This window comes from Lethenteron reissneri, chromosome 11 (assembly GCF_015708825.2).
Source record: "Lethenteron reissneri isolate LAM-NWPU_2019-01 chromosome 11, ASM1570882v1, whole genome shotgun sequence".
In the NCBI taxonomy this organism is placed as follows: domain Eukaryota; kingdom Metazoa; phylum Chordata; class Hyperoartia; order Petromyzontiformes; family Petromyzontidae; genus Lethenteron; species Lethenteron reissneri.
Genome location: NC_083789.1, coordinates 7,678,195 through 7,704,107, shown reverse-complemented (window position 1 = coordinate 7,704,107; position 25,913 = coordinate 7,678,195). Strand labels below are relative to the sequence as shown.

The following is a 25,913-nucleotide window of genomic DNA, read 5'->3' as shown; positions in this document are numbered from 1 at the left end:
TTTAATTCTTGTTTGTCACATTTCCATATTATTTGCTTACATATACACACACTCTCTGCGTTGGTGTTCACCTTTCAAATTTGTCAACTACTTTAAATATACAACAGGCTTTAAAGTATTGTCCTAAGAGTGTAAAAATATAATAGAAAATAAACTACAGTATAGAAAATATGAATGTTAAAATAAAACTTTGGACATTTACACAACGTATTCAGACTGTAAATTCAATAGAAAAATTGTATGCCTATGTCCAAGTGCTGTAATTTTATTTTAAAAAAGACATTTGTGGATTTGCTGTTACAGTGAAATTCCTTCCAAATGCACTTGCATAGCATGCATTTCTAATGAGCAGATGAACCATTTACTCTGATCAACGATGGTCAAACGGTACCGAACTGCCATTATTTGCAGCACCACGTGTTTAATGGTACCAATGGTGGTTGGGCAGGGAGGCAAATGCACGACTGATCCATGACAGGCAAAATCACATGGTTACAGTGGTGCCCAGCCAAAACCGTTGAGTGGCAAACAATATTTCGCATCCCACTCCTTGTGGTTGTCCACTGCATTCTCATAGCTGGTGTGCGATTTGCTCGATCTTGCGCAGCATATCTTCAGACTGTAGTTGCTCCAGGGTTAAGAGAGACAGTCCAAGCTGGTCCTCCTGCACAAGGAAGACATGGGGAGAAGAGACAAACTGTTTACACGGCTAGTGCCGGGCACAATACACTTGTGGTGCTCTGGGGAAGTTGTGGGAACACGTAAAAAAAAATGCAATGTGCCAATTCAACGGGGCATGCCGCCATGCTCTCACAAATTAAACCCTCTCGCCGTTTGTAACTTGCATAAAAGCACATCCATGTGCTCTTCATTTGTGGGATTTGGTGACGTGACAAAGTCAGTCATAGCAGAGCATCTGCCTATTTGGCAGAGGCTGATCGAGAAAAACGAAATTCTCGGTGGTACATGAAGAACACATCAGCACTGACACATGCTGTTCTATTGAACACTATGTCCATCGTTTTACTCCCTAAGCATGCAGTCGACAAGGTACCGTTTCCAGACGAAATTCCCACTGCGAAGCACAACCCGGGAAAACGAGAGAAGCGACCGCACAGCTGAACTGGTGCTGCACTGACGAATTAGGAGGGTTATCGAGATGCACGACGTTAGTGTGGTTGTGCGTTACCCGTCTGAAGGGCTGAGCCATGAGGCGCAGGAAATGCTTGGTGACCTGCAGCGCCTCGTCGATGGTGAGGTTCAGGTTCGCATCCGTGATGTGCTCTTGGATCCAGCGCGGCAATTTCCCTCGTTTGTCCGCTCGCGAATAGCGCTGGCTCACCCGCAGTCAGGACAGGGAATCAACGAGTTAATATGGAGCTACAGTCGAGGGGTAATTTCGGCCAATGCCATTGATGCGGCCACTCTTTGAAATCGCTTGCTTACCAGGATGCCAACAGAGGAGACCAGCCCAACAAACATGATGGAAATTTAGCTTAAATCAACTTTTGAGTTTCCTGTGGTAAGGGTGGGTGGGAGGGGTGACCCAGGTAAAACTAAAATATGGATGATGCAATACATGTAAATTAGGCTCTTGGCATGTATTTAATGTTTAGCTGTGTGGATTGGGGGTGAAGACTTAGGCTGTCATCTGTATTGCTTAAAGTACTTTATTGACTTGGCGACAGGTTTGTGGTCATGTGGGAACTGAGTTATGGACCACCGAGTGAGAATCGACTAATAAACCAGTGTGGGAAAAATAATTCATAAACACGGTTAATCTGCAACCAGGGTAATTGCCCATGGATTGCCCAACAGTTAACGGCAGTCTAATATTAGCTCCATGCCATAACAAAAAGGTAATCGTAGCCAAACACAATGATATAACCCTTTTATCAATTTGTTTGGTTTTAAATGGATTAGGTCCCCAACATTGTATATTAGAGTTTGGTATACAGTGGTTCCCTCATTAGTCACAAACTTTCTCTCCACGATTTTGGCAACCTGTGAGTTGCATTTGGAACTCTACACGATTGCATCGAGAGAAAAAGTGATGGAATACGATGCAAGAAAGTAGTAAGATAGTGATAATTTTCACGTATTTAATAGCTCATGTATTTAAGATAATTCCATAAAGTTTTCATTGGCCAATATCATCTGCAAAATTTGCTATTCACGATCCTCTCCGGCATGTATCCCTCGCGAATATCGAGGAAATGCTGTATTTGACCATCGTTATGAGAGTTTGTGTTGTCGTCCCCTCCCGGGCAGAGCTAATGCAGAAAGATTTTAACTTTGGTTGGAAAGTAAAAAAAAACATCACTTGTGATCACAGGGGTGGGGGGGAAGCAGCCCACCTTATCTGCAAACACCATGACGCCATAGTCGGTCTTGCCACGGATTGCACGCCCCACGCACTGTGCAGCATGCCGCATGGCATCGAATGTCAGGAAGTCGTTCTCCCGGATCTGGTAATGATCCCGCAGGAACTCGAGCCGCGCCTGAAGTCCAGACCAGGCACCACACGCTCGCTTCGGGTTCGCAAAAACGTTTCTGCACAAGTGTTACCAGTGTGCTGCCACCCTGTTGCCTAATATAACAGTATATAAAGTAGTTGTGTAACTGAACATGAACCGACTGTTTGTGCCCAGTGTTCGTTACCTTGAGAATTCTGCTCTGCGTGTACACGTACGGGATTCCAAACATGATCACCGCCCGCCCGTAGTGGTGAACTGTGGGAAGTGATTTGCAAAAGGTTTCGGCATTCAGTCGTGTCTACATTTCTCCTCGGTAAAGCCATTTGTTTCTGTCAGCCCTTCCCACACTCTGCATCTCAAAAACCTCTCGAGTCATCTTCTTGGTTCTTTCGGTAAAGTCATGCAGAATGGAAATAATAAAATAAAACCTAATTAAATAATTCTCACGACGTTTCGGCCACAAAGCAAGCAGCCGTCCTCAGGTGAAGACCAAGTCTGTCAGGGAGACAGACCTGGTCTTCACCTGTTTTATTTTATTATTTCCATTCTACGTGACTTTACCGAAAGAACCAAGAAGATGAATCCCTGCAGTCACGAAAGCTTTAAATCGAAATTTAACCTCTCGAGTGAATATAAAACGTAATGACGCTGTAAAATTTTGCCCTTCCAAACAGCATCATCGTCCCCGAGAAACCCTCGCAGGCTGAGTTGGAGGATTAGATTGCATTCTTTTTGTAAACCTCACCAAAGTCGATGCCCTCGGACACCTTGCCTCTGGCAACTGATAGAAGCACGGCTCCTCTTCCGTTTTCACAAGCCTGACAGGAGGACAGGGTGGGCGTGCAAATGACTTCATGGAAAACGCTGTGCTCCATTGCCAATACTGCCCACACACAGGTGATGAGTTTATTCACATTAGGGTCTCCTCTGGAAGTGGTGTTTTTAGGTTTGAATATACCGAGTCATATTTTGTTGTAGCTCCAAGCAAATTGAGATTTTTCTTTTCGATATGTATGTAGGAACTTATTTCGGTACCGTATGTAGCTAACCATGCTAATCGGTAGGTGGCAATGCAGAAAACCCCATGGTTGTCTTGTACCTCCTATGATCTCACGTTTATGCTCCCCCGCCCTCACTGACCAGCTTGGTGAAGCATGGTCAAATAACCCCCATGACCCACACAGGGCGAGGGGACCCTCATCGAGCAGTACACTGATAATAAGTATAACCCGTAAAAACAAAGTTTTTCACTATAAATCCTTTATATGCGTGGCGGCTAGAGTCCTCTCGTCCTCTGGCTTGAGATGGCTGCCACCTATGGGTCAGATGATTGTCTGCCAGTATTAAGCAATTGGTAATTAAATATTTAATTTGTTTTCCCTGAACAGTGTAAAATTTTGGAAAAAAATTTTCACAAACATTAATTGTCTCGCACAACGAGTCTGTGTGCAAAATGTCAGCTCGATTGGATCACGGGAAGTGGGTTAAAAAACGACTGAAAGATTTGCACGGTCGCAAGCAAGCAAGCAAGCACGCAAGCGAAGTTAATATAAAGGATTTAAAAATGGGCAAAATTAGAGTTTCATCAGCGTGGTTGTGGCGAGGCACCGCCGCCTTCGCTTGACCACCTGAATGTGAAATTGTGGTTTTTGCTCTGTATCTACATCAGCTGTATGACAGTATAAGACCACCATCGCAATGTTTGCCGAGACGTACACCGGAGATGTTTCGATTGGTGTAAGCCTTACCCTTCCAGCAGGAAACACATTTTACTTAATTATCATAACGCTCATCAGACAATGTGTCCAATTGAAGAAATTATTTAAATTTTGTTCATATACATTGGGATATCAGGCTATCGCTGAAAATGTATTGTTTGTATTACGTGTTTATGGTTTGTTGACCCAAGTCTCCCTCCACCCTCGGAGCACACTTGGAGTCTCAACGCTGGCAAAATAAATTATGTTACTGCCAATACGTCAACACTGAGATTTAATGAAAACAATGTGGTACTTCACAGTACCATCGAGCTGTGAATGTCGCCTTCAGTACCTATTTTTCCACTATACAGCCAAGCCAGGGCTATGCTAAGCTATCCCGGCATGACCCCTAAAGGTGCCAGGTTGTTTTTCCAATGAGGCAACCAAGCCGTGCAGCTGACTTCAAATGCATTTAACAAAATTGATTCTCCCCACGCCAGACCCTGCGTCGCCTCGAGCCAGATTCAGATGTCTTGTGAGGCCAGAGTTTGATGCTTGGCAATGACCCGGCATGACAAACAGCCAGTGGGCAAATGTCCCCATTGCGCGAGGACCCCCCGCGCTTGCTCGACTCGGACGTGCCAGTGTTAGAAGGGCATCAAGTTTCAACAACGGGTGTTGGACATTTGAACATAGGGCAAACAAAACCTGCCAGTCGTCAGGTCCGTCACGGCGACACGAACCTCGTGGTACTTCTCGAGCGCCACGCTCGTCTCGGCTCCGTCCTGCGTTTCAATGAAGATCAGTTTGTTCCGCTGGATATTTTCCAAGATCCCCTGGCGTAAAAACCGAAAGTATAAATCAAGAAAATCAAAAGGCAAGCCCTCCCCCACCCCACAGCTACTACACAGAACACACACACACCGTTAATTTGAATTCTGTGACACTGTTGGCTTTGCTCAGTGATTTACATTCGTAAACTCACAGCCCCTTTGTCAAATCCGCTGCTGGAAGAGTGGAAGTCCAAGGATGGAACGTGCCCAAGAGGATAATCAACATGGAGATAGGGCGATGAGATTAGCTTGTGTGCAAGAATCGGACTGATTGTTGCAATGTGAGAGCATGATAGATGAGAATGACTTGGGGAAGCCTTCAGCCAGCAGTGGATACAGCATAGCTGATGACAATTTAAATGTAACCATATCTCAAGACACTGTACAAACACGGAGTCACAGAGGAAGTGAGCAGTGGAAGGCTCCAGGGAAGAGTGGAAGAGCTGCACGGTATGGCACAATGCCAATGAATACAATTTGGTGAGTTACTGCTCCGGAAAATCACGAGGATTATAGTAACTAATAATCAAAATTAATACATTCCTCCCATCCTATAACCACGAGCTCAAACAATGGTGAATGTTTTTTTAAGTCTATGCGAGGCAGCACTCAAATAGCGCCGTAAATAACCACGCTCACATCGGCTGCGTCTCTTGGCTCAATTAGCCTTGCCCGTAAACAAGGAAGCGCGTTTACGAGTGGCAATAGCGGCACTCGGCTTCAGGCATGCCAAAGTTGAGTCGTTGCATGCGTACACAATGCATACACACGCACACGGCCCGGTTTTGTTAATCCACTGCTGGAGGAGGAAATCCCAAAGTCGTGCCGCTTGTTTGACCACACTTCACCAGTTGGTTAAGTGCGGGTTTGGTGGAGGTGGGGAGCACAAATATAGAAGCAGAGATGTAAAGTACAACAATGAATGTTACTGCACTCCCTTATGCTTGCCACCACGTAGTCCCATAACCCAAATAATCCGTGTGCATGGTGGTCACCCATCCAATAACTATCCAGGCTCCAATCTGCTGAGCTTCCGAGATCTCAAGAGATCGGGCGTGTTGCGGTTGATTTGGTCAAATGACTTGGTAATGCTGCTACGTTGGCAGTAGTGCACAAGCAGACAACTAAAAACTCGACGTGTTCATCAATAACACTGCCATAAAAGTATATAACAGGCGACGAAATGTCGGGCAATGGCCCTCCTTCCATAGTACGTAAGTCAAGAGTTTTTTTTAATATCTTTATATTGTGAGTTGCACGCTTTACAGCTTTACAGCATGCAGCTAGCCCACTTACAGGACTACAAACTGTTGTAATTGAATGTATATTAAGACAGCGGGGAAGATCCATTAAAGCTGCATTCATAAACTTGGTTTGTTTTATTTAACGGTCGACAGGGCATCGCGCCAGGGAATGGACCCAGTTGACATCACAGTCCATTCACTTGGGCTCTCTTACTCGAGTCGACATGGCTTTCCTTTGTCCTCGGTAAATAGAAAGTTATCACGTGTCGGGCACGTGCAGTAATGTTTATGTGTTTAGTTCTCCCAGCTGGGACTGGCTGAAATGAGTTAAAGAACAAATTAAAATTGCAATGATTTTCTAATGCGGTCAATGCTTACCGGGCTGAACCTATTAACCTTGCTACGTTTGGGAAACTTGTCTAAACGAGGCATCTGGAACACAACATCAAACTCATCTTCAGCATACTCTTAGTTTTTTCAGTAAAGTCACGTAGGTAAAAAATGAAATAAAAATTAATAAAAATAAAATAATAAAAATCACGACGTTTCGGAGGCAACACAAGTCTCTGTCATCAGGTGGGACCGTCACAGCCAGATTTGCTGTATCAAGCAATCAACTTGGTGCTCTGGCAAGCCCATCAGCCACATGTTATATCACCAAATTGTCTGTTTTTGTTCACATGATAAAATCAGCCTGACTGTGCGAACTCATCAGACCACAGAAGCTAAATAGGCTTGAGCCTGGACAGTGCTTGGATGGATAACCACTGTCATTGGCTGCTGCTGGGCTACCTGGGCAATAGAGGCTTTGCAGATAAATCCGTTGTTGAACTATACTATGCTCCTACATCTAAGTTACCCTGCATCACCAACCTGCACTGACCAGTATGTTGACGTATGGTCCAATAACCCTCGTAACTTGGACCAAGTGGGAAGGCTCTCATCCAGCAGTGGATTAAGAAAAAGAGTGCTGTACATGCACACTCGTGTTCTAACAGGGGCCAACTTTCTACGAACCAAGCCAAGGCCGTTTAACCAGATAAGGGTTCTGTATTGGATGTGACGAGGGTCATGTGTGTCTTATCTGGTAATTCAAACACTTTCACTTAAAATTATTCTCCATGCAATTAGAACAAACCAAGTTGGATTGTGGGCGAGGGCCCTTTATCATGCCGTGTTGTCTGACGAGTGTGTGTGTGTGTGTAATGACAGGGTACCACCTGTCGGCCTGAAGGGGTAATCGCGGTTATGGGCATGTTAAGTCATGTCTCATTATGAGGCGGGCGTATCTGGGGTGAAAGTGAAAGGCGGAGTCAATCGGGAAGCTCCGGAAACCTGTTGGAAGGTTCTGGAAGGGGGCGTGGCTGGAGGCGGGGCTTGCCGTGCTGGGGTGTATATAAGGGGGACTGAACCAGAGGTTCGGTGCTGTTGCGGGTCCTGGCTCCTGGCTGCGTCGCTGCTCGCTGTCATCTCTCTTCGTCTTTCGGCCACGTGGCCGATCTTCTGCAAGGCTCTCATCGTCACCGTCGCTGCGCTAGTCAGACAGCTGTGCAGTTGGACGTCGACGATGGGGTTGTGTAGAAGGGTCGGCTATGCGTAGCTACGTAAAACGTTACACAGATGCATCGCCCAGTGTTGTGCTTAAAGTGTGAGAATAAATAAGAACCCTTCTACACGACGTGTCTTGGAAGTCACTCACTACATATTTGTGCGCGTAGGGAGCGGTAGTGCAGTGGTTAGCGCACTGCGCTAAAGACCCGGCAACCGGAGTTCGATTCCCGCTCAGGGCCAACACCAGTGACGATTATCTGAATCCATCCTGGGCCTCCCCTTGGTCACCCACCCCCTCGTCTGCCGTGCCCGCCTTCATAGGTGCTGTCTGTATGAACCGGTCCTGGGCCTCCCCTAGGTCGACTCAGCCTTAAATGAGTACCTGGTGCGGTGTGTAAACATCGCCACTGGGGAGACAAAGGCGGTCGGGCGTGGTGTTGGCCACCCACCCCCTCGTGTGCCATGCCGGCCTTCATAGGTGCTCGCTAACAGCACTTGCCCCTACAGTCTGTTAAGGCTATACGGGGGATCTTTGTCTTTGTATATATGTGTGTGTGTATATATGTGTGTGTGTGTGCACGTGCCGCGGTCCCTCCCGTGTGCGTCTCTCACCTGCTCGTACCAGGCGGCCACGATGGACTCCATGTAGTGGTAGCTCGTGAAGAAGCACACGACCCCGTCGGGCACCACGCACGTCATCTCCAGCAGCAGGTTCCCGTAGTTCCTGATCACCGCTGCCAGCGAAGTCAAGACAATTTGTGAAATTTCGATTTAAAGCTTTCGTGACTGCAGGGATTCATCTTCTTGGTTCTTTCGGTAAAGTCACGTAGAATGGAAATAATAAAATAATAAAACCAAGAAACTTCGTGCGTGCGCAAGGAGCCTCTGTAACGCTTTCAAAAACGTGAATTTGTTTGTCTTCTAAAGTATTTGAATTCGCAGTATGGCGTTACGTTTCGAGCCGCATGACGAGACAGTGTGACGTCATGAGCATGACGTCATGAGCATGACGTCATGAGCATGACGTCATGCGCATGACGTCATGCGCAATGAAGAGGGGAAGAGGAGGCGCGAAGAATTTTGAACGCCACGTCACAGCCGGCGAAGGGGAGTCCTTTTCGCTCTGGTTTGTGTCTCCAATTTTGGGGCAACCCATTTATTAACTTGGCCGGTTTGTCATAAGGCAAGTTCTTGAATAAAAGCAAAACAACGTTAATCCAGTTTGGTTAAAATCAGATCATCTTTGCGAGAGTTAGTGCCCCCAGCCCCGTGCCCCCATCACAAGACAGTCGGACAGAGCTAACGCATAAACTCCTTAGCATTAATTGGAAAGGGTAAAAAAATATATATACTTGAAAAAATAAACATGTACTTCCACATGCATAATAAAGGTATTTATAATTGACTGTATATTTTATGACAACCTAGCAAACATTACATTGGTCTTAACGGTTATTGATATCTTAAAAATATAGACGTAAAATATGTATTTCCGCACCTCCAAATAGCACAGTTGACTAAGTACAGTGCAAAAGAACTTCAACATACATACAGCGATCAATAAGACTTTTGAAGAATTAAAATGTTGATGACTCTTCACTCCGGCTCACATCACTCACCACCCAACCCAACCTCTACCGTCTCCAGCATATTTAATGTAAACCTCAAACTTTCCTGAAAAAAGTCAGTTTCTTCAATTCGTTAAGACCATCCTTTCCCCTGGCAGTAACAAAATGCTGTTAATTTGAATTGTACTGATACTTAATGAGTAATTGAATTATTTTCTAAATACATTCCTATACATTAATACTATCTGCCGGTACCATTGCTAATGTGGTGCAATATTTCCTGCCAGAGGTCTACATGTGCCATGTGTCACAAAAATGAGAAGTCGATGCTATTGCGCCTATTCGTACATTCATTCAAAAAGACGTTTAGTTCTTTATATTTCATGCAAACTACATTTCACAATCGCTGGGCAGGAACCACAGACGAACTGGAAGGCAGCCAGGTGGTGAGCCGTCGGCCAACAATTGCCCAATCTCCGCAGTTTTCTGCTAATTAATGAGTGTTTATATAGTGGAAGGAAACCAGAGTACCCGCAGAAAACCCACGCATTCGAGAGGGCAACACACTATCCCATATGAGAGGGACAGATTCTATTAGTCCGCACTTTTCTGAACCCCATTCTCGTGCAAAGCCATTATATAGCACATCAACGCCCAAGGGAAGGGAGTTTCGCAACATTTGCGCGATCTTCCAACCCTCGCCTCCACGGCGCTGGACTACGGGCGTCCGCCACCGCCGCCCGGCAATATTATCCGTCAACTTCAAATGCCGCGGCATTTTCACGGTACCAAACTGTAAAAGTGCAATCTCAAACTACGAGTCAGCCAATCCCTCTTACTGATTACAGCTTTTATGAAGGGCCATTGGTTTAACAGCCCACTGCATAATCTCCCGCTATAATTCAGCGTTAATAATGAAGGTGGAGACCATTTCTAAAGGGGCTACGTGAGCTCTGCAGCAACGTGGCTGGCAATGTAGCAAAATACAATGCTGTACTGTACTTGCTATGCTCCCCACCTTCACCAACCTGCACTGATCAGTGTGGTGAAGTATGGTCAAACAACCCCCACAACTCACACAAGCGTAGAAGGGGACCTCATCTCGAAATGGACTGCCCGAAAGGGCTAGACATGTACATATTCTATGTGCGCATATATTATAAACAAAGCCTGGCTGTCAAAATAAAGATTCCTTCTTTAAATTGCCAAGAAAACAACAAGTTAATGCTATTTTATTCATGACCTTTGAGGTCTATATATTTATTTTAACTGGTACGTAGCCATGCCGTTGAATCGTATCTTTGTGACAGCCAACTGATCGCGGCTGCCGTGACCTCAAAGAATTCCTCACCGATATCTTCCCTTGTCTCGAACTTTGAGCTCATGGTCACCTGGTCGTTCCCGCGCGCGACAATCTGAAACGGTATCATGGCGCTCACGTAAGGTCATGACCTCCTGAGGCGGGCACCCGCCCACAAAACAAAGTGGTTTCAGAAGTGGATCTGTGATGTCATTCTCTGTCTGACACATGGTGTGCGATGCATTGCTTTGCTGTGAGAGATCTGAATAGAAATTCCTTCATCGCCAGACCACAATTTAGTGAGAATGTCAACAACAAGGCACCCGTCTGATGTGCCACCGCCGTGAAGCGTGTGTTCACCATCGTTGGCATCAGCACCCATGATCAATCCACTACTGGATGAAAACCTTCCCCCCCCACCCCACCAAGCTGTCACCATCGCTCACGGCCCTGCGATGTATCACGGGTGAATTTCTCCACATACGACTATTGTGATTGTGCCGATGCGAGGCTGTGTGTGTGAATATCGTCACATTTTTGTTTACCGTACGGCTAAAAGTCAATGCTCATCAGAAATGATGTGGAAACCGATTGAACATAAAATATTATTTCATAAATTAACCTCTAGTTCCCAAAAAAACAGCATTTCCATTGTGCAATGATTATTAAGGTGGGCAGTGCTGACGTATTGGATGGGACCGACATTTGCCGTGGCATTGTTGGCAAGTTCATGTTCCGAGCACCAAGGTGATTTGATTCTGTGCACTTCCCGCCGCTTCTCCACACGGCACGATCGTCTGCAGTGTTCAGTGCTATCAGTCCTGCATGCAGGAAGGTAATATAGGAAAACCCTCCTCTAAAGTATGCACCATAGTCTACACTTGTCTGCCTTCACAGTTTGGGCAGTAGCATGGTTGGTCTGGGCCCACTCCCCCCCCCCCCCCATCCAATTTCCCCCCTCTTCATCGACTGGCAATTACACCTGGGTCCCTCCAGGCAGAGTGTAATTACACCACCTACACATTCCATAGCTACGCCACTTCCTTTTGGTTATCCTGGAGGCCCCATCTGGCCTTGCTGGCCACGTAACGACTTGGTCCAGTGTCTCCCGGTCTCCCTCGTTCAGTGAGAAAACGATTCAGTGGAGCCCATGCATGGCTCCGTACCTGCATGTTTCCGTGTCTCCAATGCCCCGTGTCCCCGAGTCTGTATGTCTCCCCGTATCGCTCTTGTCCCCATATTCCCGTGCCCCCTGTGTTTCAATATCTCCCTTGTCCAGTGTGAAACCGATTCAGCAGAGCTCGTGTCCCGCGAGGCTGCAGGTGGAGCCCCGTTTACGGGTGGTGGTGGGGTCACCGACAGTAAAACAGTTCAGTCTAAACTAAACAAATTTTTATTTAATTTTACCAGGTATGGCCCACTAAGCTATATAGTTTTTTTCAGAAGCGACCTGGCCACAAATGATAGCTCAACGAAGTGGCTCATCATGAATACATTTATAGCAGCCAACTACTCTAAATGCATGTTTCTAAATGTGGAGGGAAAAACCGGAGGGCCTGGAGAAAAATCCATGCGACCATAGGGAGTACATGCAAACTCCAAGTATACAGGCATCGTCAGGGTTGGGATCACACCCACGACCCTCTGTATTCCAGGCGAGGTAGTTAACATCTCGCCACTGTGGCGCCTAGTCACTGTCGACGAGGCCGATTCTGCCACCAGAGAGATGTTCACCACCGCGCACGGTAAAACACTCACTATGGGGCACAGGCAGGTCCTGGCCAAGGTCATGGTGAAGGATGCCACGGTAACCGGACGGAAGTCAAGGATTTTGGGATACATGTCCAGGGGAGACAGCGTCTGCACAGGAAAGGAAGAGAAGACATAAAAAAAAAATTGTGATTTTTCGAACAAATAAAACGATACAATTCGGATATAAATGGGGTTTATATTCTGCGACCGGGTGAGCAAGTGGGGGGGGAAGGGAGCGTGGATGACTCACCCCCGAGGTTATGATGACGGTCTGGAAGCGGCTGAAGACCGGCTTAATCGCAATCGACGCGTCCATGCAGCTGACGGGGCGGGGCAAAAAAACACGACACTCGTTCACGCCGTCGCAATCCTCTCTGTCTACCGTCGTGCACCGTTGTGAGTCCACGGCAGCGCGAGGACCTCCACACGCAGCGCGAATCGTGGGGGGTTTTTGGTCATACTCCACCACACTGGTCAGTCCAGGTTGGCGAAGGTGGGCAGCGTAGACGTTGGGTCATATTACAGTATAACAATGGATTTTTCTGCACTGCCCTCTGATGACAACTAAGCCCCGCAACGGACAATGTCGCTACCATGCAGGCCGTGCGTGCAAGCGCGATCGAGGCCCAACTGCCTCCAAGATCTAATGAGATGGGGCGCATGCCGGGTGACCAGGCAGCAGACTGAGCCAGAGTGAAACATGTTGACGCCCGGAGCAAGGTGCCATACTCGCGCCCGAGCACCCCCCACCGCCGCCCCCCCACCCCCTCAGGCTTGCTTCAATTCCAACAATTGGGCTGCACATTCGGGCAGTGGTGCCCCCCCCCCTCACTGGGAAGGGCGCCCGGGGCGCCTGCCATGCTCACACGACTCCTCCCCACCCCAGCCCACCCCTCACCATGGCACTGGCATCGCACACCTCTGGAATCGATTATCCGACGTGTCAAAGAAACTGACAGCTCGCACGACCAGCCAAATAGTGGCCAACCAGGGACCTCTATCGACGTGTTCAACTCATTTCTTTGGAACTGCTTTTTGTGTTAAGTTTATTTGTCCTTCCACCGCACCTCGGATTAGCACGTCTGGCTACGTAAAGTGCAAAATAAGTTCGACATACATACATCGTACAGCAGTGGTGATGTGGGGGGTCACGTTCACGGAAGCCCTGGTGTCATTTACCGTATGGACGGACAGTTTCTGATTTTTCCTGCACCTTCTACAAGGCTCAGTTTGCACTCTAAACCCAAAGAGGCACTTCCTTCCACTCCAGTCGCTGGTCGGCAGACACGCGGACAAATTTACCTTTGCAAAGCCTCCGGTGGGGCGAGGGTGGCATGAGGATGGATCCACGTGAGTTAAGAGTTGTGCTGCGTGTGAGTAGGTGCGTCTCTGTAGGCTGCGCTCTCTACCTTAAGCGCAAAATGGGGTTGAGGATGGTGGGGGTTTTGTCCTCAAACGGCTCGATTATCAGCGTGAACCCTGGGGCAAAAGAGAATCGTTCAACATTGATCCGCTTGCCCGCAATGTCCTCGTGACCGCCGTCAATAATACCACCGTCTGTTTTGTTATTGAGCTGCAAAAGACGTTCTAATTTGGTCTAAGTCCGCTGGAATGAATTGGCTCGGTTCAGAATAAATAGCAGGGTGTAATTGTTAGAATTTACAGGTATGCTTACCATGGCCCATCCAATACAGAACCCCTATTTCATTCAGTACAGAACAAATATCGGGTTACAAGGCCCAAGATTGATTCGTATAAAGGTGGCCAATTGTGTACCATTTTACATGTACACGAGTGCAAATGTAACAGCCCTTTGGTCAGTTCACCGCTGAATGAGGGCCTCCCCCACGCTGCATTGATAGTGAGGGTTATGTTGGTGAAGGCAGGGAGCACAGATTTGGGGGTATAGAAGTACAGTACACCAATGGATTTTGCTGCACTGCCAATCTGCCGACTTCCACGTAACACCGTCCTACAGCCGCCTATGACAACCTGGCGTGCATGGTGGGCACCCATCCAAGCATTGACCAAGCTCAAACCTGCTTAGCTTCTGAGATCTGACCAGGTCGGCCACATTCCGAATGATTTGTTCAGATGAAACATTTTACACAGGCGTTTAAATGTTAAGATGACACGTGGATTATTTTAATTACCGAGGAACACCTCTACATGCTGCCTTCACAAAGCCGCACTGACCAGCGTGAAGTATGACCACCCGCACTGGAGTGGGGGAGGCCCTCATCCCGCAGGAGATTGATCACAAAAGGGTTGTTGATGTGCACTATAAATTAATCTCAACTTTGGTGTACGTCCTGACGAAGGTGATAACCGAGTAAGATCACCCTTTGTGGGTCCTTTTAGTGCCGCTTTTGTCTCTCCAAATGATGGGGAATCCTTGAAAATATTTGACCGGTTTCCGATATAGAGCAAGTCCCTAACAGCAACACAACTTCCCCCATCTCTACAAGAGTGACCGTGATGAGAGCAATTGCTGCGCGAGGCCCACCATTGGTGTAGGTGCTGACAAGGGTGGCGAAGTTGCAGACGAGCGTGAGCGGAGAGAAATCTGCAATGTCGGCGATTTCCAGCGTGCGGAGGAGCGAGCGCAGCCGCTCTGAGCAGAACCTACAGCACGGGGATGCGAGAAGGGGAGAAGAGAGAGGAGACGAGAGGGGAGATGAGAGAGGGGAGAGGAGGGGGAGAGGGGGGAAAGGGGAGAGAAGGGAGAGGAGAGAAGGAGAGAGGAGAGAGAGGAGAGACGGGAGAGGTTACAAGGAACACAAGAGTGGGGAGGGTAAAGCCATAAGGCCGGGATGCGGTAACAGAAGACACAGGACGGACTGGCCGAGCAGGCCCCTCCTCAGCACTGGCAAACGTGGTGAGTGCGCCGCACCGCAGGGGCTTGCGGTCGATGCAGATGCGGTCGTAGGTCTCCTTGAGGAAGGCGGGGGTGCTCTCGGACAGCACGTGCGTGACGCGCAGACGCGACTTGAGGTACTCCACGAAGCGTTTAAGGAACGACACAAAGTGCTCCGCGTTCCGGATGTTGCCAGGCACCGCCTCTGCGTCGGGAAGGGGCGAACGCGGCACGTGTAGAGAGAGAGAGAGAGGAATGAAGGCGGGCGGAGCAATCGATGTGGGAGCACGGAGGTATGGCACAGCAGCGGTTTTTGCTGCGCTGCCCTCTGCTGCCCACAGTGCTGTAAACACTCCCAACAACACATTTGTAGCTGCAACAAAAACAACACAACTTCCACATATCCCCAACAAGCCCATTCTGGTTAATTCAGACCAAAAGACACCGCTAATGTTTAAACTCTTTAAACTGACACTCATCAGTCGTGTCTGGACAGCCGTTGGTATTGGAGCAGCGACACGTTCCATGTAAACTCGTTTGCACACCCGCCCTGTCGTCCACCTTTTGTGACAATGCGAAAGCGGAGTGGAGCAGCAGGAGCCGAGGGAGCCGAAGACGCCGTCGATCGAGCAGAGCAGAATGATCGAGCAAATACAGCAAAAATTCCTCTTTACCAAATTCACGTGGGGGAGGGGGAAGGGGGGAGGCTGCTGGAAGCTGATCCTATTTTCCGTGTTTACCCGTGCAGATTACTCCTTTTATCTACACGCATGAGCACGAGCTTTGGCCTACTCCTTTCCCTGAAGGTATTGGCTCAACATCCCAACGCAGGACCATCGGGGAAAAAGTCTGCAGACTCGGTGGCGAGGCTTCCCAGGGTAAATACTTGGACATTGCCTTACGGGAGCAGGACCCTCAACGACACTGAAAATAAAAACATCGTCGCTTCACCCATCTCCACGTTAATAATTTATCATGGGCGGCAGCAGCTCGGCCACGAAAGCGACGTGGGTGACGTCTATCAGGGTCACCGTCACACCACGCAACCCTTTGATGCCACGTGCGTAGCTAGCCGTAAACACGACCGACTGTTCTTTAAATAATGCCGCTGTTGGAAAGCATTCCGCGTTGTTTACGAGCCTCTTCCCTTCACATGCCCCCTTCGCCCCTCGCCAAGTGCTCTCTCACATTCACGCTCGTCGCGACCGTGGGATATTTTAGACAACTAACAAAGAGACTGCAAACGCCGTCACCGTCGAGTCAAAACGTCTACATTATGAAGAAATGTTGGCTAAATTTAACAATGACGGAGCAACATGCCAGCATGTCTCAAGGGGAACGTTGTAAGTCAGTCCATGTCACCTGCTTTGTCTTTGGAATCGGAGACACGGTCACTGGATGACAAGGACGGAACAAATGCCCAAAAATGTGTAAAAAAATAAAAAGCATGTAGAGACGCATGTTTGGAATTACATTGACGAACACTTGGATTAGAAATTGTACGTGGGCTAAATGTCATACTCTATGTACGACAATACAGTGTGGGGCTAAGGAAGGACACAACATTAGATGAGTCGATGGTCAGTGGCAGAGAAAAACTACCGGAGCGGCAGCCCAAGGAAGTAAAGTGCCAAAGAAGACGCCCACCCCGTAGAGATGGAGTGACAAAATAGGCTCCGATAAGCAAAGGCTGGCTGGCTGGCTCGTTGCATCACCGGACCGTGGAGGGTAGTGGCGCCTTGGGGAGGCCTTCATCCAGCAGTGGATTGAACTGCTGGATGCCACGGTGGCAAGATGTTAATTACTTCGCCTGGTATACAGGAGATCGTGGGTTTGATCCCGACCCTGACGCCTGTATATTTGTAGTTTGCATGTTCCCCCCGTGGTCGCATGGATTTTTCTCCAGGCCCTCCAGCTTTTCCCTCCACATTTATAATAATTATTTTAGAGCAGTTGGCTGCTATAAATGTATACATGACAAGCCACTTCGTTGAGCTATCATTTGTGGCCAGGCCGCTTCTGAAAAAGAGCCAAAGAGCTTAGTGGGCCATACCTGGTCTAAATAAAAATAGTTTAGTTTACGGAACAAAGCTGATACTGATGACACCGCTAATTGGGGAGGGCATGGGACGTGCCCTCACCTTGCAGAACCTCGTCGGGCAGCACGGGGTTGGCGAGGTGGACGTCCGTCTCCCGGGCGACGCTCGCGTCCCTGAGCCCCTCCACGAGGCGCCGGTACTCCTCCTTCAGCTTCGTAGCGTCCGTCTCCCGGATCCTGGGCGGCGGCACACGTGTGTGGGGAGCTCGGTGACAGTGGGCAGGTGACCGCCATGGGCTATATGGGGGAGCTTTGTCTTTGTATATATGCACAGTAGGAGGCCGAATTGGTTTCTAGGAAGCCCAGGACTGCTTCAGTTATCACTCCCCACTAAATCGGTGTGCGTCTTTGTCTTTATGATTCCCGTGCTCACGGCTAAGAACATCGGTGATAAATATCTGAACCAGTCCAGGGCCTCCTCTAGGTCGACTCAGCCTCAAATTTGTTTCTGGTGCGGTGTTTAAACATCAGCAGTCGGGAGACAAAGGCAACCGGGTGTTGTGATGGCCACCCACTCCCTCGTGAGCCATGCCGTCCTCCATAGGTGCTCACGAACAACACTTTCCCCGACAGTTTATTAAGGCGATAGGGGGGATCTTTGTGTGCGCATGTACATATGTGTATATCGACTTGCTTCTGTATCGTGGTCTGCAGAGTCTCGATATTCGTGCTGCACCGGTCGAGCGTGCGGCGTGTGATGTTCACGCTCATCGAGTCGATGCACACGTTGTCTGAAAAAGATCAAATATTAAAATCTCAAAAAGCCCCACGATAACTTCGTCTGTACGCAAAGAGTTAGGGCAGAGGCAGGAAACATTTTCCTTACAAAGGGCCCAATATTTTGTGTGGGGTGACGCATTAACACAAACCTTAGCACCACCCAGTTACGACAAAAAAAACGATCAGGGCTCACACCTTCGCTGCTCGTGTGGTGCGTGTGCCAGCTGCCCCTGATGCGGTGCGCATGCCCGCAACCCTCCCACCAATACGTCGACGTTAATATATCCCTCGAGCACTCGATGATCGTGGCTGAGATGCTTGCACCTTGGTCTCACTGGACAATCGCTCACCGATGTTGTGGGCCTCGTCGAAGACGACGACAGACTTTTTGGACATCTCCTTGGAGACAAGGTCGGCTATCTTGGGGTCGAGCAGATAGTGGTAGCTGTACACCACCACGTTGGCGTGCATGATCTGCACGCGGGAAAGCACAGCGGATGTGTGGGAGCATGCGACGGGTGCCCGGTCTTGGCGTGCGATCAACAAGGGAAACACAAGCGGCCGGGCGGGCGCCAATGCTGGCCGCACCAATCCCCCCACAAGGGCCACATCAGCCTTAATAGGTGCTCGCTAACGTCATTGCCCCAACAGTCTGATGGCGATATCTCGCTTGGTTGAAGTCGTGGCACTTCCAACTGCGTGCAAGGCACAGTACGCCGAGTCGATTCCAATGACTGTATCGGTAAATGTCATTGTTGTCATCAATAGCTCCACGTTGATTGGCAGCAGTAATAGGATCGCATTTTACTTGAGAGCAAAACCATCATGAATATCTTCACCAAGATCACCAACACCGCCGTCGCCACCATCATCATCTTCATCATCAGCAAAATCACCATTATTACCATGGTCTTTACCTCCACCACAACTACCATCATCTTCATCAACACAATTTCCGCTACCATCACCACTGTCAATGCTTTCACCATCATTATCATAACCACCAGCTCGACCACAGCTACCACCATCACTCACCACCACCATTAAAATAATGATCATCATCGTCACAACCACCATCAACATCTCTAACGCCACCACTATCATCATCCCCCAGTACCACCACCACGCCGCCCATCAGCACCACGACCGTGCGCACCACACACCGTGTAGCGGGCAAGGAAGTAGGGGCACCAGTGCTTCTGTCGCCCGTACTCCTTGAGATCGTCCAGGCTGTAGATTCCTGGCGGCATCGGCACCTCGCGCCCATTCGTGTTGAAGTCCTGCGACGCAGGAGCGCACACGCGGGGGAACGCACGTGAGGGCGCAGTGATGTTGGGTGTGCACACACAGGGAGCGTGTTTACCGAGCGTGAGTTTACCAAGAAAACGCAGCTCTACCTCGGAAAACCAAGCTTAAGGCCATCCTGTATATTGGAGGAACCCCTCATCCAGCAGTGGATTAACAAAAGGGATGGATATATATGAGCAAAGTGGCTTCCAGACATCACAAACAGCTGTAATGATGCATTGATTGAAATTGATTCGCTCTGTTGGCCAAGATATATACAACAATATTGTTGGCATAAATTGTACATAATTGATCCTAATGCTTGTAAGAATAAATTATTTACGCTGTCAAAGCCGATTATACATAACTGGTATGTCGATATGATTAGGTTAAGGGAATGACCAAAACTGTAGAAACGAGACAGAACAAGAAACAATACAAATAATAGAGCCAGGCGACATTGGCCAAGGTCGCTGTCAAACGGCCCTCACCTCAACCATCAACACAGCTGACGCCGGGACCGCCCTTTACCAGAGTCATGTTCGCCATTGGCTTTGGCTATCGGCGCGGTAAACGCCTAACAGCCAAGGCCTACCATCATCAAGACGAACCTTACGCCTCGCCTAGTTTGCCTCGTCAGCTGCCCCAACCCAGCTGAAGGAACGAGGGCCGTCAGGCGTTGGCAAATATCGGGATTCGTTTTCGCGACGTACGACACCATCGTCCTTCGTGGTCATTCTATAACGTACGCCCTGGACGCTTTTGAGACAAAAGAAAAATAAACGATAAATGATTTATCCAAACGTCATACGTCGATAGGGAGTACTACGTGACAGCCCACTGTGTGAATGCGGGGAGCAGGAGACCATGGCGCACATCGTCTCCGGCTGTAAAGTGTGTCAGAGCGTGCCGGTGGACTGGTTGGCCTGCACATGCTGGAGGAGGAAGCTGTCGCATGGCTACGTGGGCTGACATCCACTCATAATATAACACTGACATACATATGTATTAATTAAATATTTTTTTCTTGTGCATCTGGTGCTCTAGGTGCTCCAGTTGTGTAAAAGCATTCGCTAAGTAACTAAATCAACCCGAACAGCTACAGGTTCATCCTACTGCTAGCGGGGGGGAGGTAACGCATCGCTTGTCGTAACATCGCCGACGCGCACATGCCAAGCGGACCTCGTAGAAGGAGCAGACGGGCACGCTGCCATCGGAGCTGTGCCGGTTGCGCACGTACGATGCTGTGAGCGAGTGGCAGCGGCCGTCCACCTCCTTGCCGAAGCGCAGGGCGCTCACCTGCATTGGGCAACAGAGGCGGCCGCCACATCAGAGGGGTGATCCAGTCTCATGGTGACATTTTTAAACGGGGATAATTATACACATGTATGTATGTATAATTTATTTCGCGCCGTACATAGCCAACCGTGCTAATCGGAGATGCGGGGGAAGGACAACAAACTAAACACAAAAAGCAGTTCTAAAAAAATTAGTTTTCAATCTAGATTTAAAAGTGCATAGCTCCAGTGGCTTATTCATATCAGAAGAGCATTCTAGACGGCCTGCAGAAGCGCATCTGAAATCGCACGATCCGATGACCATCTTTGTTCGATGGCCAAGTAAAAGCTGCTGCGAGGATGACCAGAGTTCGCTTGGTGGTTTATGCTCCTTGACGAGATCAGATATTGTGGTTCATACCGTTTGTTCTTGTACATTATCTATATATTGGACAGGGGGTCGTAAGAATCCTCCGATTGGCTGTGATAGTGTGTGAATTGAGACTGGTGATTGTGGTTGTGGATAGCTTGAGGTTGATGGTTGTTGTATATAGATTGAAGCTGAAAATTCGTGTATAAATTGAGGCTGGTGAGACTAGCAATGCATGTGGAAAAGCTCCAGACAGGGTCCCACTTGGGTTCCTGCGACGCCGCACCCCCCACCCCCCTCACCTCGGGGTGAATGCACAAGTTCTTGCGGGAGCTCAGGGAGAGCGCGAGGAACTTCATGGGCTCTTTTGTGTGTTTCTCGTAATAAGCCACCAGCTTCTTCATCTCCTCAATCACCTGCAAACATCGCCGGCAGGTGTCAACGACAGGTGAGTGAGCGAGTATACGAGGCTGGCTGCCCGAATATCCCGGCTAAAGCATCAATCGTAGCCTTCACAAGGTCGCGTGTGGCTGTTTCTGTTCGACAAAATTAAGAGAGAATGAGAAGAGGTGGCTCGGAAGTCGATTAAACTGGGTTCTCCAATGTGAGTTAATGCAATACAATACTAATGGGATTTACGTATCATCTAAGTGTGACCGCATCTCAAGATGCTACACAGAAACAGTAGGCATAGTCATTTTATAGATGGGAGGCAGAGGCATCTTGAGCCCGAATTTGAACAGGGACAGGTAGGCGAAAGCTCAGACGTCTGGGGAAGAGAAGTCCAGACTAGTTTGGGCAGCAGAGGAAAATGAGCGGTTGACTGTGGGGGGGTGGCTTCATCAGAAAGCCTGGGTTGCTTCAGCAGGAGGAAGGTAGCATGAGGTGAGAGAGTCCTCATCCGAGTCGTCTCCCAACGACTGCACAAAAAATAAAACCCCAACACAACTTTGCTTCGTCACTTGATTTGACCAAATTCAAGCTCCGATTTTTGTACACGTTTGATTTCTATGTGACATCTATTTCTTTGCCATAAGATGCAACCTAATGTGTATATAACAAAATAACTTATGTTGTTACCCTTCCCCCTATCGTTGGGGACCCGTCTGGTTTGAGGCAGCGGGTTCGTTCCCCGTTTGTCTATCCGCTGCTTTTTATAACCAGTTTAGTTTATGCTGACGGTGTGTACGTGCATCACAACGTGATGTAACGGGTCCGCACATTGCCTCAATAAATAAAGTGGATATGTTCTAATCTCTATCGGCCATTCTCTAAATTCAAAACGTAATTGTGGGGTGTTTCACTGCTTTGCGAGAGTTTAGTACGGATTCTTAGTCTCACAACGTGAATGCCGAATGCAAAAATGGAATGAAAATTAGAATAAGAAATTTTTTTAGAGAGATTAAATACAAAAGTACATCCGTGGCGGCGTGAGGTGGCACGTCTGCCCGTGACGCCATCACATTCCCGCACACCTCACCTTCTCAATCTCGGGCACCGTCCGTGAGCAGTACACAAGCTTCTGTACCTCGTTGGGGAATGCCTAGGCAGGTCGGAATCACGCACGGAACACATTCACAGTCGGGGAAATAAAGATCAACCGCGGACAGGCACCAGTCCTGCAGGCTGTGCGGTTGTTGGGAGTGATATTATGGCTGGTTGCAGTAGAATTGTGTTTTTTTCTAGTCGTGTTGCAGTTGTCCAGGTGATATTGAGGTTGACATGGTTGTATTGCAGTTATCCAGGTCGGCATCTCACCCGCTGGTATGCGACGATGAGAGCGAGGAGCGAGACCGTTTTCCCTGTGCCCGAAGGCATCTCCAGCACGCCATGACCCTGGTGGTTCACGCAACAAAGTCATCGCCATCAATCACCATCATCGCTATCACCACCATAAACACAATTTGGATTCACAGGGAAACAATATCATCCCGGATAACGACCCGCGAATTCATTTCATATGGCCTTGAGGGCAAACGAGGCCTACCACCTCGGAACAAGTTCCAGAATACAGAGGTAGGAAAAGCAGGAACCTCCCGCTGAGCTAAGGTTGACCCCATGGCAGCTTCTGCAGAAAACATTGGTTGCTGAAGCAGATATTTGTGGGAGAGAAGAGACGAGAATGGAAGAGGTAGGAACGTGAATAAAGGGCAGTAGAGTGAGATGACATGGGAGAGGTAGGAGTGTCTGGAGAGGAGTAGATCATGATGATAGGAGAAAGATAGCAGAGGGCATAAAGGGGAGTAGAGTGAGCTGAGAACGTAAGAATAGGAGAGTGCGTTGAGGGGACGAGAGTGTGATGATGAAAGGGAAGCGATGAGCAGCAGCGAGTCCATGAAGAATCTGGTAGATAATGAGTACGCTCTTGTAGGTGACCTGGACTGGATTGGGAGCCAGTTGAGGGATCAGAGTATTGCGGGATTCATCTTCTTGGTTCCTTCAGGTAAAGTCACGTAGAAGGGAAATAATAAAATAATAATACAACATAATAAAATAAAAATTCTCACGACGTTTCGGCCACAACACAAGCAGCCGTCCTCAGGTGAAGAGCTGTCTTTCTGACAGCTCTGTTTCTTCACCTGAGGACGGCTGCTTGTGTTGTGGCCGAAACGTCATGAGAATTTTTATTTTATTTTTTATTATTTCCCTTCTACGTGACTTTACCGAAAGAACCAAGAAGATGAATCCCTGCAGTCACGAAAGCTTTAAATCGAAATGTATTGCGGGGTGGTGTGTCCTCATTTGTGGTCATCATTCTCTGTCCACTGCTGGATGGTGGAAGCACGCTGCAGATGGTTTTGCAATACCGAGGCGAGGAGGGTACCTTGGCATCCAGCGTGCGTTTGAGCTCCAGCATGTACGAGTACTGCTCGGGGTAGATGAACTCGTACGGAAAGTACACGACCAGCCCCTCTATGTCCAGCCTTGGTGACAGATATCACGCACGCACGCACACACACGGACATGTGTATGCACACAAAGACAAAGAACCCCCGTCTGGATAAAACAGACTCCTGCAGTTAGCAAGCACCTATTAAGGTCGGGACGGCACACGAGGGGGTGGGTGACCAACACCACACCCGACCGCCTTTGTCTCCCCAGTGCCGATGACAAGGAACTAATTTGAGGCTCGGTCGATTTAGGAGAGGCTCAGAGATCGATTAGAATATTCATCACCGATGTTGTTAGCCGTGAGCGCGGGGAAATCAACAAAGTCACACGAATTCCTGGCCATATCATCAGTGGCGAGTGATAACTGAAGCAGTCCTGATCTTCCCAGAGATCAACTCAGCCTCTAATGTGCATTTATACAAAGATCCCCTGTGTAGCTGAAACATGGGATGGTAATCTCCCTTGGTTTGTTACTTGACATTTGACATCACCACCATTTAGCACCACCATCAACATCACCACTGACATTAATATCGTCACCCTCAGACCATCAACATCGCTATCACAATACCGTAACGCCATCACCGTGGACATAATCAACATCGATTGTCATCACCATCACTGTTAACCATCATCGTTTGTAATCAACGAAGCATCAACGTTGATCATTTAGTAACCACTAATCAGCAACTGCTGGCTGAAGGCTTCACTGGGGCCTTCGTTAAACTCTCACGGTGTTTGTGATGTAGCAAGCAAGCAATCAACCACCACCACCATCATCATCATAACACCCCAACCCACCCCACATCAACAAATTCATTCACAACATTTAGTAACAACATTTAGTAACAACATCGCCAACGACGTTACCATCAACAAACCCCATTGTGGCCATCAAACGCACACCACCACCACCGCCGTCTTCGCGTTGGGGCCTGCGTCGCAAATGTTTATTCGTTTCTCTGCGAGCACGTCGACTTGGCAAACCCCGTGATAAACACCGGGAGCGAGGTTAGAATCTAAACACGCAAATACTTTAACGAAACAAGCGGCACGAAACGCGGTCACCAATCAATGAACGTCCTCGCGTTCTCACTTCATCGTCGACTTCGCCCACGTTTCCACCGCTGTTCGTTCGCTTCCGAACCGACTCGTCAAGCTGTCCGCAACACGCCAACAACGAGGAGATCGCGTCGAGGTTTTTGTTTAATTAAAAATAATTCCGCCACTCGTTCAAATCCTCGCAGCGTCTCGCCACGGGACGACTATTTTTGTGACGCGGTTACGAAAACGCGAAACTTCGCCCCGCCTCGGACGCCGTAGTCGGCACGAGCCCAATGAAAATCGTGGACAGCCAGCACCACCACACCAGCAGCCACACCACCACCACCCACACCAACCAAACCACCACCAGCCACACCACCACCACCACACCAATACCCAAACCATCACCACCATCCCACACCACCACCACCCAAACTACCACCCAAACCACTACCACCCACACCACCACCCAAACTACCACCACGACACAAACCACCACCACCAGCCACACCACCGCCACCACCAGAACCCACACCACCACCACCCATCCCACCACCCACACCACCACCACCCACACCACCATCCAGATCACCACCACCCACACCACCACCCACACCACCACCACCCACCCCACCACCCACACCACCACCCTCACCACCACCCTCACCACCACCTACACCACCACCACCCAAACCACCACCCACACCACCACCACCCACACCACCACCCACATCACCACCACCCACACCACCACCATCCACACCACCACCACCCACGCCACCACCCACACCACCACCACCCATACCACCACCCATACCACCCACACACCACCACCCAAACCACCACCACCAGGTACAAGAGGTCTCGGGACAGACCCAGCAAGTGCCACGGGTTGGTTGATTGAGATGACCGGCAGATGCACCACCAGCTGTTACCCCCTACT

At 48.8% G+C, this 25,913-nt stretch overlaps 1 protein-coding gene across 3 annotated transcripts; it reads right to left on the bottom strand.

The window, feature by feature from the left end:
• Positions 1-15: 15 nt before the first annotated feature.
• On the bottom strand, positions 16-25,224 carry ERCC2 (ERCC excision repair 2, TFIIH core complex helicase subunit). Of its 3 annotated transcripts, XM_061549987.1 has the most exons (23): positions 25,023-25,224; positions 23,859-23,958; positions 22,793-22,870; positions 22,515-22,577; positions 21,337-21,450; positions 20,570-20,686; positions 19,264-19,380; positions 18,451-18,574; positions 18,015-18,111; positions 17,424-17,557; positions 15,319-15,487; positions 14,932-15,050; positions 13,835-13,904; positions 12,676-12,745; positions 12,432-12,533; positions 10,725-10,788; positions 8,418-8,539; positions 4,921-5,013; positions 3,223-3,295; positions 2,662-2,732; positions 2,358-2,501; positions 1,190-1,333; positions 16-664 (listed from the first exon to the last, which is right to left on the bottom strand). In XM_061549987.1, exons 1-23 carry the CDS (start codon positions 25,025-25,027, stop codon positions 572-574), a joined length of 2,283 nt encoding a protein of 760 aa, XP_061405971.1. In that variant the 5' UTR covers positions 25,028-25,224; the 3' UTR covers positions 16-571. The 3 variants fall into 3 exon arrangements, 1 of the variants encoding a protein (XP_061405971.1); XR_009755042.1 differs by lacking the exons at positions 16-664; positions 1,190-1,333; positions 2,358-2,501 and having other exon boundaries at positions 2,668-2,732; positions 8,428-8,539; XR_009755043.1 differs by lacking the exons at positions 16-664; positions 1,190-1,333; positions 2,358-2,501; ... (3 more) ...; positions 8,418-8,539; positions 13,835-13,904 and having other exon boundaries at positions 10,727-10,788.
• Positions 25,225-25,913: the final 689 nt, after the last annotated feature.